Below are 13,308 nucleotides of genomic sequence, written 5' to 3' on the forward strand. Positions count from 1 at the left end.
TCAGAAAGCAGAGATCAAAGAGTCAGCAGGAGAGAAAAGCAGAAGGAAACTGACCCTCCATTGTAGGCAGCCACCGAAGATTCCCACAGTCATACTCGACAAACTTAACTTTTTCATTTCAGCTCCCAACAGCACATTATCGGCTCGCTTTTCAGTACAGAGGTCATTTTCTGGTTCCGATTACAGGGCACCAAATGCACTGACAGATGTACTCAAGTGAATTTGATCCCTCGTTTTTGTAAATGGAAGAACAGCACAAAAGTTAAATGGAGGGGGTGGGGAGCTTACCTTGTAACCTGTCACTTGGATTTCATTTCATCTCATCTTGGACGCTAGCGGAGAGAGGACCTTGGGGTTTGTCTCTGTCCTTCGCTCTGTAATAAAAATGCTCATTGTTCATGGCGCCTTTTGGTCTTTTCTTCACCAGTCTTGTCTCAAGAAGAAAACGAACTGGGAAAATTTCTCCGATCCCAGGGCTTCCAAGATAAAACCAGAGCAGGAAAAATGATGCAAGCGACAGGAAAGGCCCTCTGCTTTTCTTCCCAGCAAAGGTGTGTGGCCTTCCTTGGGGCTCTATTGGGGGATCTGCTGAGAATGTGGGACCCACTTACAAAGGGGACTCTCCCAATGTTCTTTAGAAGGCTCCTGCCTGAGACTGACAGGCTATTCTGTTCTCAGTGGTTAGTCTGTATTTATTCTCTGATGAAGATAACAGATATGATTTTTCTACTCCCTATTAATCATTTTTTTAAATTCTTTTTCATATCTCTTCTGGGCTTTAGGGGGCATTTTATACGTCAATCACTGAGTGCTGTCCTAGGCTCGTATTTGACCTTGAGCATTGCTCCTAGCACTCAGTCTGGTCCCCTTCCAGCAGCTGATCAAAGCAGGAGCCTAATGAGACCAGGTGGAAGGGTTCCTTCTCTGCTCTCCGTGGACCAATTAACTCAGATCAGTATTGTTCAAGGCGCCCTGAACCATTCTGCTCAGACCTTGGCCAGCACTATCAGCAGTTCCACCTGGGCGGGTGTTGGAAATGCAGAATCTAGGCCCCATCGCAGAACTGCTGAGTCCAGATCTGCATTTCAATGAGATCCCTGGTTGACTTCCAGGCACCTTCAGGTTTGAGAAGCTCTGGTGCAGAGGAAATGGTGCTAGGTCAGTGACTTCTTTTTTTAGCATATCCACGACTCCTTTTTAGGGTCCGTGTGGAACAAGCAGGAACCCCTGCATACAGTTGCACGTTGTGTCTGAGAAATTGACATTCCTCTCCTCCTCCTTCCCTAGTAACTGACAAGCCTCCAAAAATGTCACTCACTCCTATTAGGCATGATTATGCCTCAATAAGGCTTAGAGGTAGTTTCCAAAAATATTCAGGCTACAAAAATGTCACTTACTCAGACTGTCCAACATTTTCTTCTCCTGTTAATTTCTTCTTACTGCTTTCTCTCCCTGTGGGCCAGGAGCAGGCCTGTTAACACAAGTGTTCCTATGGAAACCAAGGAAGGTGGGGTAGGAAAGAGACAACCAGGTCAGGTTTTCAGTGGTCCCGCTCCTGGGCATTTTGGTTCTTCCTAATGACATTTGGACCCCGACCTTGTGGGCAGTGCCAACTTTCCTAATGATAACCATTTCTTACAATTCTCTACCCCGGTTTTCCAAGAAAAGTGTTTCCTTATCATCTTAAATTGCACCTTTTAATCTTATTATAACTGTTTTCCTTATAAAAATAATACTTATTCATTATAGAAAAATTTTAAAACAGAGAAAAACCAAAAGGACAGAATTAAAAAACAAGTCAAATTTTAAAAGAGACGACCCACTTTGAACCTCTTGATACTTTCTATCATATACTTACCCCAGCATGACAAGGATGCTTGATTCTTGAAAAATCTTTCATGAATTCTTATATGTTAATCATATAATTATTACTTATTTCAGTGGGAAGATTCTTATATAGACCTGCATACCAAAGTGAATATCCATTGATGAGAAACAAAACAAAAATGAATCCCTGGACATATTACTACAAACGCTACTATAGCTACATAGTTATTTTATATGGCTATCCAGTGATACCCGTTCATTCATGTATACCGCATTATCTCACACAGCCCACATTTTGTACCTTAAGTTATATAATCAAACCTTTGGATACAGATAAAAATAAGTAAAAGAAATCAACAAAACAATACAAATGATACGTGAAAGCATCACTAGTATAAACTAGCAATCTGCCTGTATCCATAATTTAATGCAGTTTGGACAACTTTGCATTTTGGAAGGCCGTATGCAGGGGCACTCAGCTGTTCACCAGGCACAGGGCATCCAAACCAGTCCTCCTGAACATGGAGAAGTCGGAGGATTACACGAGACTCTCATGAAGTTGAAGTCTCATGCCTTGAATGTACATAATTTGGGATGTGCCCAGATTTGTTTTCAATATGAACAGCATCATACCATACAATTTCTGTATAGTATTGCATACTGATTATGTAGTAAATTGATTTTTCTGATCAAATAACACCACCTTTTTTTTTGTCCATATATACATTTAAAAAAACATCCATAGCATAGTTTTCCATTGTCTAGGTGTGCCATATCCATTTCACCTGAGCCCTTCTGTGCAGTATTTGGGCAAGGTCATTTCCACCTTTACCTACTCAAGGATAAATGTGTTTGGAGTTGATCTTTGGGCACTTTGTTAATTGTTCCCGCTATGAATGAAAATGTGGGCCAGCCTTTCACTGAAGCTTGATGGTCCCGGTTATTGAGTTTTCCCTTGGTCTGGACTCAGTCCCTGGTACCACAAGTGAGGTTTTCACCTTTCTGATTTTATAGGAAGTAAGCTACAGGGGGAAACGAGATGTTTTTATATGCCTTTTCCTATTCTTCAAGATCTTAATCTCTATCATCATGTCATTACCTCTTCAAAAGTTTGGGTCCAACTTGCCAACAGCCCAAGAAATCGAGAATATTTTATTTCAAGACTCTTTTTCAACCAGTTTAGGAAAAGTGGCAAAATCCAATGAAAGAGATAAAAAAGAGCCCAGGAATAAATGGGATCCTTAGGGGGCCAGCTGAGGACTCTTTCTTCCTTTTAAAAAAATATATTTTTATTGATTTCAGAGAGGAAGGGAGAGGGAGAGAGAGAGAGAAACATCAATGATGAAAGAGAATCATTGATCGGCTGCCTCCTGACACCTCCAACTGGGGATAGAGCCCACAACCCGGGCATGTACTCTTGACTGGAATTGAACCCAGGACCCTTCAGTCTGCAGGCTGATGCTATCTCCACTGAGCCAAACCAGCTAGGGCAACTCTTTCTCGCTTTCAGCAGAGGGCTTCCATTTTATAAACATTCACATCAGCATTTGTTTTACTGACTTACTTGGTAGTCATTGCTACAACTGCTCATTCAATTTGATGAATGGTGAGTATTAAATTTAACCCAGTGCTGATAAAGCACAGGCTTACTTTATGGCACAACAATATGTCTTTGAAAACAACTCGCAACACCCAGGTAGGATGATGTGAGCAAGCTGTTTTTTAAAAAGTGCTGAATATTTAAAAGCAGTGCTTCATAGGCAAAAGGAGAACTAAAGGAAATAGTGAAAGGGATTTTTTTCTTAAACAGTTTATTGCTGTATCCATAATCGTATAGTGCTATACACATGTAGGGCACTGTAGACATCGATGGAACAGCCAAGCGCTGACTTCAGCTCACTGACACCATTGTTCCCTCCACCTAGACAAGTTTACATTTAAATTTAAATATTCATCTTGTTTTTATTTTTTGAACCTTCACTCTGCAACTTCATGCAGATGACTTTTTTAAAGAGTGTGGTTCTTCTGACATTACTGGTTGGGGCAGTATTTTTCCCCTGCAAATAAATATTTTATCCAAAGTTTAATATGCATCAAGCATTTTTTTTTGCTAAATAAGTGATGGTATGTTATAGCCAATATTATAATTATTTTACACCCACTTCATTGTATAATATACATTCATTTCTAGTGTAGTATCCTTAAGTTTTGTTTTTTTCATAAGAATCAAATCACAGAACCTACCAAAAGGGCCTGACACAGTAAACCCTCAGTACCTACACTTCTCCCCCTTCCTAGACCAATTGAAAATGCTTCTGTCTGTGCTTCCTTCTTGGCTATTGGAACAAGCAGCAGATGCCAGGCCTTTGGAGAGTAACCCAGGATGGCCTGGCCATGGAGACCCTAATCACACACAGGTCCATCCCTCCTCAAAGGGCCAAGCTTCAGAGGAGCAGCAGGCAGGGAGGGACCAAGAGTAGACATGGGAAATGGTTATTCCTTGACCTTTCTCCATTAACACAGGATTGGTGCCAGCTTCCAAGTGTTCTTTGCCCAGGCTCCAGGCCATGGGCTTCTCCCTCTTTGTAGAGCTCTTTGACGAGGCACATAAAATAGCCAAATATATTGTCAATCCTGGGAGGCTGTTAGTATGTTTTGTAAAGGTGTCTATGAGGAAACTGAGGCACAAAGGACCACATTTAACGTTTAAAGGCAGTACAATTATTTGAGTGTGAATTGATTTTCGGCCCCACTTTTCCCCTACTGCCATTTAAGTGCATTGAAATGAATAAGTGCTGTTCAGGAAGTATATCTTTTAAGTTTACAAATAACCTGCAGAGTATCAAAGGCTGTGAAATGCTCTATAATTCTTAAACACTGAACAAATGTATGAAGTATCACATTTCAATTTTAAAAATTACATCTCAAATTGTAATGGACTTTGAAGCAACTTAAAAAAAAACCAAAAAACTAAAATGGGTACATTTTAGAAACCAATAAACACATTTAAAGTAACCAAACAATTTAATTTTGTTATTTTCAGAATAACTTCAAGAACAAAGCAAGCTCTTAAAAGGCATTGTTCCACCCAGGTAGTTCCCAAAACAGACACTATAGTCTTTATCCCAGCTCAGTGGTATGTACAAGGAGGCTTATTTTTCTATTATTTAAACTGTACATACACAAAATCTAAAAAATATACTTATATATGTATGATATATTTTAAAATAAAAAGGAATTTTCCAAAAGACTTTGTTCCATAGCTGAAATCTTACAATGAATTCAGTAGAGACAATGAAATTAGCACTCTTAAAATTTTCTTGCAACATTATATAGAAAACTGCCCATTGTTTTCTTTTGACAACAGACCTATGCATTTTGAAGAAAAACAAAAGGAGGACCTGTCTAAAACAGAAGGGTACTTTTGACTGAACTATGTAATATACAGGTCACTTACCTGTAACATTTTTATGAGAATCTAGATTTTGGTGTAAAAGATTTTAAAATTTGTTATTGCTCTTACAAACCTTGGTGATTGTCTGACAGTGATTCATGGAATATTATTGTCTATCCGACTTTGGCAGTTCCCCATTACACCACGTTAACATATTTCAATAAGTAATCAATTTGGAGTCTTGGGTTCTTTGTTTGGTGGATTTAGATATATTTCTGGGTGTGAAAGAAAAAAAAATAAAGCAAATGTTAGGTTTGACATAATATTGTATTGACTATCCTATTACTCATTTCAAATGAGTCAGTAATATTGCTTAACAATCCCTAGGTTTCTCTTTAAGCACATCATTGCAGAGCTGTGAATGGGGAGCCCTACTGGTAGGAAGGAGGTTAGATGTGGGTTGTGTTGGATGGGGGATGCGTGTGGGGGTGCAGGGGAGCAGGGACCTTCTGTGGCTTAAGAATAAGGTCACCAATTCTTGACCTAGGTGTTAGATTCATACAAATTCTTTTAAAAGTTAAATCTAGTTCTGGTTTGTACTGTAGAATCCCTCTCTGTGAAGGAAATCAGAGTCCATTTTATGTCTGATCACAGATGACCTTAATGTGCTAGCAGCATCTAAGTTCTTGTAAGGCAGACTCTGAGCTCATGGACAGTCAGAACTGAAAAGTCCTTTAAAAATGAGTTAGTGAAACTCACTCATTCTATAACGGAGGATACCCAAGGCCCCAAAATAGTAAATAAAACTTGTCAAGAGTTGATAGCTACTCGATGTTGGCAAGCCCAGGCCACCTTTGAGATTTCCTGGCTTTCTTATCGGGCACGTAATTTGGTTTGTCTTTGACACTTTATTTTGGGGTTGAAGGAGGATGGGAGATGGAACGGAAAGGTTAAAAAAAGAAAAAAGGGGGGGGGGAACGTCAACATTATCTACATGGTGTGGTGCCAGTCGCTTTATATCTACTATCCTTTAAATTTCATAATAATCAAAACACAGATTTCATTTTATGGGTGAAGAAAATGGTACCTATTTTAAGTGACTAGCCCAGGGTCAGACAGGGAAATGAAAGTCAGAATCCTAGAAAATCATGCATAATTTTTTCCCTAAGAGAAAAAAAAAGGGAAGTTGAAGAACATACATAAGATTTAAAAGGGCATTTTCCTAGTTATTCCGCTCCTGTGATTTATTCACTCAACGAACATTTATTGAGCACCTTCTATGTGCCAGATAATAAAAGTAAACGTATGATTATTCTGGAAGGCCGGAGAAGTTCATGTGGAATTGTGTTTATTTGGTTTTGTTTTGGAGGGTGGTTACTAGCTGTGTAGGGATGAAATAAAAACCAAGCCCTTCGTCATTTGGTTTGAATGTTGAAATATTACCCACTGTTTAGTGTGATCAGTCTGTTGATTTTGGAAAATATGGTTGAAAAAAATTCTTTGCCATAAAGAAGGAGCTGAAGTGATGCCTTACCCCAGTCCCATGTGTCCTGGATTTAATTTAATAACAGAACATGGTGCACTTCGAATTTAGGGGGGGGGATTTTAAGAAGTCAGATGTGAATATATATTTGATGAGGCGAGGCTTTCCATGGGGACAGGGACTGGACTGCTTCTCTTTACTACCATCACCCGGGGCCAGTCCAGCACCAGTTAGTACCCGTAGCGATGCCAGATTCCAGCCATTGCGTTTGAAGTGCCAGAAGCATGTTTTCTCAAACCTCCCCAGAATTCCCAACACAGGCAACTGACCTTAGATGTTTTGGAAATGGACGTGTGTGGTTTTGCAGGTAAGAAGTGGCATTATTCATGTGTGGGTTGCTGCCCTCTTTGGAATGAATTTAAATTGTGGAATTGGCTCTTCTCTTGGAGTTCATAACATGAAATTTCACTTTGAGCAAGCTTTTGTGTTCTGTCCCAGTTAGGATTTCATTCTAAACAGCTCTCCACTGATCTCTTGGAAAGTGTTAGTTCTCAGTCCTCAGGGTGAGCAGCCAGGCTGCAGGTGGCTCCTTAGGTCCGCTGTGGGGGCGGGGGGGAATGTCAGTCTCCCAGCGTCTCCTCCTGCCACCATCACGTTTCAACTGAGGACTCTCCAACCAAAGTAGTATTTTACTATAAATTCTGTTCTTTGAGTTCACACTTTCCAAGGAGATAGAATTCTAATCCATACCTCACAAATGGGATCCCCCGACTGTAGTCTTTAGTATACATTCACTCATTTATTCATTCATCCAACCAATGATACTGAAGCCCCACTGCATGCTGGGCCATGTGTGGGATATAGTAGTGAATGCACAGACATGCTCACTGCCTTGCTGTCACGTGTAGTCACTTGGGGTAGAGCAAGAGCTAGCACATTCTCCACCCACGAGGGGTACCCGCAGCAAGGAGCATCTGACCAAGATGCGAAGGGTGAGTGCAAAGGAGCGAGGTGGAGGGAGAAGGGACAGCAGAGCAGAGTTCCAGGCTGAGGAAGCAACTTAGATAAATACTTTTAGGTGAAAGCACTTCTAGAGACCAGAGCACAGAAGGTGGGTGTGGGAATGGTGGTGCCCAGACCAGGGGCCACTGAGGTCAGCAGAGCTGAACCAGGAGGGACATCTCCCAGAGGGCTCAGAGGGAGTGGAAGGGTTGAGAAGGGGAGGGGCATAATTAAATCGGTATTCTCCATAGCTCAGATTTTTTAAAAAATTGATCTTAGAAAGAGGAAGGGAAGGAGGGAGGGAGGGAGGGAGAGAGAGGGAGGGAGAGAGAGAGAGAAACCTTGATGTGAGAGAGAAACATCAATTGGCTGTCTTCCAAATGGGCCTGGACCAGGGATCAAACCCACAACCTGGGTATGTGCCCTGACTTGGAATGGAACCCACCACCCTTTGGGGTATGGGGACAACACTTCAACCTACTGAGCCCCACTGGCCAGGGCCAGCTCACTCAGAGTTTAATGTGGAGCGTTGGAAGGACCAAGCGTTGAGCCTGGGAGTGCTGCTAGGAGGCTTTTGTATGAACCATGGGGTGCCTGTGGAGTGAAGGGGGCTATAGCCCAAGGAATACACTGCTCTGACCTTTCCCAGACTCCGCCACAGCATCACTTTAATTACAAAGCTCTTTATTCTTTTTAGATATGAGCAACATAAGTGTAAATAAACAAATAGCAAGATCCAGTGTGCTTTCACCTCCAACCAAATGCTAAGAAACGTTTTCAAGAACACACAGCAAGCGTGGCCGGAATGATGAATGAAAAACTTAAAAGCAAATGAAGTAAATCATCTGTTTCCCTCGTGGCACCCTGTGAAGCTCATGGGCCAGATGACAGAGCTCTGGGCAGCAGCATTAGTAAGCATTTATTAAGGGCCTGTATTTGGGGATGGAAATACAAAGAGGTGGGAAAGCTTGATCCCAACCCTCAAGAAGGGCCCTGGCAGTCATCTGTTCCTTCTCAAAAGTACCGTGATAAACAAGACACCTGGAGAGTGGCCATATGCAGCTCTTCTCCTAAAGACCAAGTAATAGGAAGTGGTAGGTGGATCAGAGAGGGCGGGGCTGGGCCTGTGTGCGGTGGGAAGCCCCTCCTGGCAGCGTGACTCACCCCAGGAGGGAAATGGACAGGAGGCTACACCAGGAGGCATTTTATGGGCAGTTACAACGTGTGATATATGTGCCCTTTGAAGGCAGAGTGAAAGGGTATCATTTAAAAATAGAAGCCGGCTTCTTGTAGCCGATTACATCAGCTTACGTTGTGAGCTCACAGGAGAGCTTTTGCAGCCCGATGCCCTTGAGAGAGTCCTCCTGTGGTCAATTAAGTGCCTTGTTTTTCTTGAAAGTCAGAAACGGGATGGAGGGTACTTCTTCTAAATGGAATAAAAGCTGTGGTAGGTGTAAGAAAATAGTTCCGAACCCTCTGAAGAGATAACTGGGAAATGTATACGCGGGCATTGGTCTGAGTCAGAGCCCTGACAGACAAGGGCAAGAGGACTGGCGTTTTAATGAGGGCCATTTATTAAATGGCTAAATGAAACCCTGCAGCATTTGTCTAGTGTTTCATCACCATAACTCAGGAGGGGACCTAAAAGGTAAAAAGTGGGAGTGCCGCCCCGTATTCTCGGGCTTCTATTTAAAATAGTGTTCGGTTTTTGAGCGCTGTTCATTCACCAAAGCCATATTATCAGAGGATATGTCACTGGGAGAAGGCTTAGTAACTAATGGCAGTGGCTTAGTGGGTGGGGCCTTATTAGGGACATCAGTCAGTGGTGTCCCCGTGTCGAGTCTACAGAGCTTGGTCAAGGACTAGTAAACAGCAGCATTGACATGAGAGAGTTGGGTTTTTTTCCCCTGTGGACGAAGACGGGTTAATTAATTTGACAGTGTCATTAATTACGGCTGAAATCATTGGTCTTTGTCAGAGGTCGGGCTCTTGTAGCAATTGAGGGCAGGTCCCATGAGAGCTGGAGACGCCAAGTAATAACGCAGGAGTGTCCCCACTCAGCCATCTCCCCGGTCGGTGAGAAAGGCCTCGCGTTTCGCCTGGGCCTTCTGGCTTTCTTGCTTAAACCAGTGTTCTGCTTTGGTTCAGTGCCAAGAGCGGGGCTGAGACCCCCACCCCCACCCCCGCCCCAGCAAATCGGGTCGAGTGAGGGTGGAGCATTTCAGCTTTGGGTCCATGCAATGGACCAACACCATCTGTCTAAGCAGCATCCTGACTCTCGGGGCTTTGCTTCATTCATACATAAAAGGGGTGGGGGGCTTGCCCGTCTCTTCTAGTTCTAAAATTCTGTGCACGGGATTGAGTTCTCTGAGGAGGTGAAAGCTCCTTTTGTAAAGCTGACCCTCTTTATGCTGTTTCATAACCCTCCGTTTTCAATTGTTGGGTTTTGGCGTGTGCTTGCTGTTTGTTTTATTTTGGTTGTTTAACTAGGGTGCCTGCTTTTTTGTGGTGCCCAAGAAGATTGAATCGAGCTGCTGAACCCCACCCTTGGGTTGCTGTCTCTTTATACTACCCAAAGGCCATAGGGAAAACATGCCATTTTCACATGGCACAATTGGGGAGGGAACGAATAATTACACCCTTGCTTTCCTGTCTGAATTTCATGAGATGAGGCCTTTGGGGCCTTGTGTGTCTTTATTGATTTCCCCTGCTGAACTTGGTGAACAGCAAAAATTAGTTTCAGGGTTAAGCCAAGACCATTTGGAGTAGCAGGCATGAAACAGATAACTCGCAGAGCCCATGGCTGGCTGGCTGCGGCTCCTGGTTGGAAATAGGGAGGAGGAAGGCGCATGAGGTCCGCTTGGGATGGCTCTGTACTGTGTTCCCAGCCCTGCCTGCAGCAGCTGTGACAGCTGGGCTAGGTCTGTAAGTCTACTGCAATGTCCTCATCCACTAAAGGAGATACAGGTGTGCTCACCACGCTCTCCTCCAGCTGTCCCATTTTTCTTATTCTTTCTCTAAATCATTAAACTCTAAAATCGCTAAACTTCTCTGTAGAGACGTGGAGGCGGGAGCAGGGCTAACCCGCCTTCTGTCAGTGTAGTGGTTTCCTCCCACTTCAAGCAAGTTCTGGTCTTGCTGGGTCAGCCTGGTCTTGTTGCTGTTGCACTAATATTAGAACCTGGAAAAGAGTGTTTCACTCATCATTCTTGGGTAGTGTTTACAAACGGATCGTGGATCTCTCTTATTTAGATAGTAATACTTTCGCAAGGGTCAGAACCCATGACCCACAGGCCAGCCGCCTGGTTTTGCAAATCAAGTTTTTTTATTGGAACACAACCATACTCATTCATTCACTTGTGTCTGCGGCTGCTTTCATAACATCCCTGGCACAGCCGAGGAGTTGTGTCAGAGACTGCTGTGGCCCACAGGGCAAAACTTGCTTTCTGCCCCATGACAGAAAAGAGTTTGCTGGCCGCTGATTTATAGGAACCTGTAGTACATGTTGAGGTGAAGAAGTTTTGGGGATTAAAACATTTTTTAATTATGGTAGATACACAAAATAAAACTTACCATCGTAACCATTTTTAAGCACCAAGCTCAGTAGTAAGTCTGTTCACATCATTGTACCACCGATCTCCAGAATGTTCACATCTTGCAAAACTGAAACTAATACCCATAAACAACCAATCCCTGTTTTCCCTCCCCCAGCCCCTGGTAACCACCATTCTACTTGTGGTTCTTATTAATTTGACTACTTTAGATACTTCATATAAGTGGAATCATGCAATATTGGTCTTTTTGTGACTTGATTTTTTCATTTGTGCATACCATCTTCAAGGTTCATCCATGTTGTAGCATGCAGCAGGCTTTCCTTCCTTTTTAAGGCTAAACAGTATTCCACTGCATGTAATAGTATGTATATACCACATGTTATTTATTCATTTACTTAGCAGTGGACACATGGGTTGCTTCCCTACCTCTTGGCTATTATGGTGCTGCTGTGAACATGGTATGCAAATACCTCTTCCAGACCCTCCTTTGAACCCCAAATATATAATAAGCATGATATGCATCTCATAAATGTTTTTATTATCAAATGAAATTTAATCCTGCCATTGACTAAAAATGAGACTCAGGCTTTGTAAGCAAGGAGTCATTTGATTTTTATCATCATCTGAGAGGATATTGTCTACATATACGAATTCAGTTTATATTATCTAATTTTTATAAAAATAGTAAACACTGGTAGGGGTTTTTTAAATAAGCACATGTAATATTGTAAAAGCTAATGTGTTGGCTTGAAATAGATTTTTTTTGTGTGAGGGTTAGAGAGGACTGCTTCTCTCTTGAGAGAAATAGTGAATGTCCACATGTGGATTTCTCTGATCATTTGAGGGGAAAGCTTGCGCAACTCTCCAGCGTCAGAGTGGACTCTGGGCGAAAGTGAGTTACCGAAAGGTGAACTGATCCAGCCCAAGATAGTTTTCCTTTTGCCAGGTTGTCTGGCTTTTCTCCGGAAGACTTATGTGTATTAGATGTCACACGCAGGCCTGGTTGCTAGAATTTCCTGGGTGATAATGAACAAAACATACAGGTTTGACTGAGTAGAACCATCAAGTTCCAGATCAAAATGCTGCCATACCATGAGTTCCATCTCAAAGCACAGGCTTCTGGTGCCTCGGCGGCTGGAGTCTGTTGGATGGATTCATTATTTCCATGTTTCATCATGTTGTGCTTTTGGCTGCAGGGTCAGAAGGATGGCTGGTGCCCAGGCCACCACCACCCCCCTCCCCAGCAACCACAGACTATTCCATCTGCCTCCGTCTGCTTTTGGTAGCTGTTGAAGTAGGTGTCAGCTTAGATTACGGTTATATGGAAAACCACTGTGTCCAACGAGTGTGATTTACTAGTTCCTATCTTTCTAGTTTGTCTCCAAGTCTGTCATATCTATATTATCCTCTTCCTTTTGGTTAAGAGCTCAAATATCGTCTTTCCTAGCTAGTCCTCTTCTTCTCTCATGACAAATCACTTGCAGTTTTTACCACCTTCTAGAATGTAGTAGAAAAGACAGTTGTTGCACCCTGGTGGGTTAGCCCAGCATTCTCATTTAAAAATGTTTATGCTTTAAGGAAGCCATCTCACTATGCTATTATTCTTATTTTTTTTAAATGGTTTTTACCATTTTAGATGGCAAAACCATTTTAAAAATGGTTTACTTAGAATGTGAATTTTATTTAATTTCAAACAGGAGTAATATATCTACCATTTCCTGAATGGCAGACGGTTTATAATATGCTAAGTTACTTTTATTAGAGTTGGAAAGAATTTTCTTCAAATACATTCTTCTTTGCAACCAGACTCTTCAGTGACAGAAAAAAAAATGAATGATTTGATGATTGTTTAAATTGTCACTTTTACATCAGACTGGATTTATAAATTGGCTGTGGAGTGTTAATATTTCAGAAAGGAAGCTCTAAATCACAATTGCTTTAGGAAAAACCTGCATTCTATGTTCATTTGTCATTAAGAAATGTTGAAAAGTTTTAAATAGCATTTTAAAAAATGATTGAATTATTGTTGTGACCCCCCCCCCCCCCCC

General features: G+C 42.1%; 1 protein-coding gene across 1 annotated transcript in view; it reads left to right on the forward strand.

Moving 5' to 3' along the window:
* The window catches only part of ICA1 (islet cell autoantigen 1, 69kDa), a 115,794-nt gene that overhangs the window by 35,206 nt on the left and 67,280 nt on the right, over window positions 1-13,308 (forward strand). Inside the window, exon 5 of the mRNA XM_014547553.1 lies at window positions 428-596. Within this exon, the coding sequence (XP_014403039.1) occupies window positions 428-596 (169 nt within the window). The remainder of the gene's footprint in view (window positions 1-427; window positions 597-13,308) is intronic.

Source organism: Myotis brandtii, unplaced genomic scaffold, assembly GCF_000412655.1.
Source record: "Myotis brandtii unplaced genomic scaffold, ASM41265v1 scaffold48, whole genome shotgun sequence".
Classification (NCBI taxonomy): domain Eukaryota; kingdom Metazoa; phylum Chordata; class Mammalia; order Chiroptera; family Vespertilionidae; genus Myotis; species Myotis brandtii.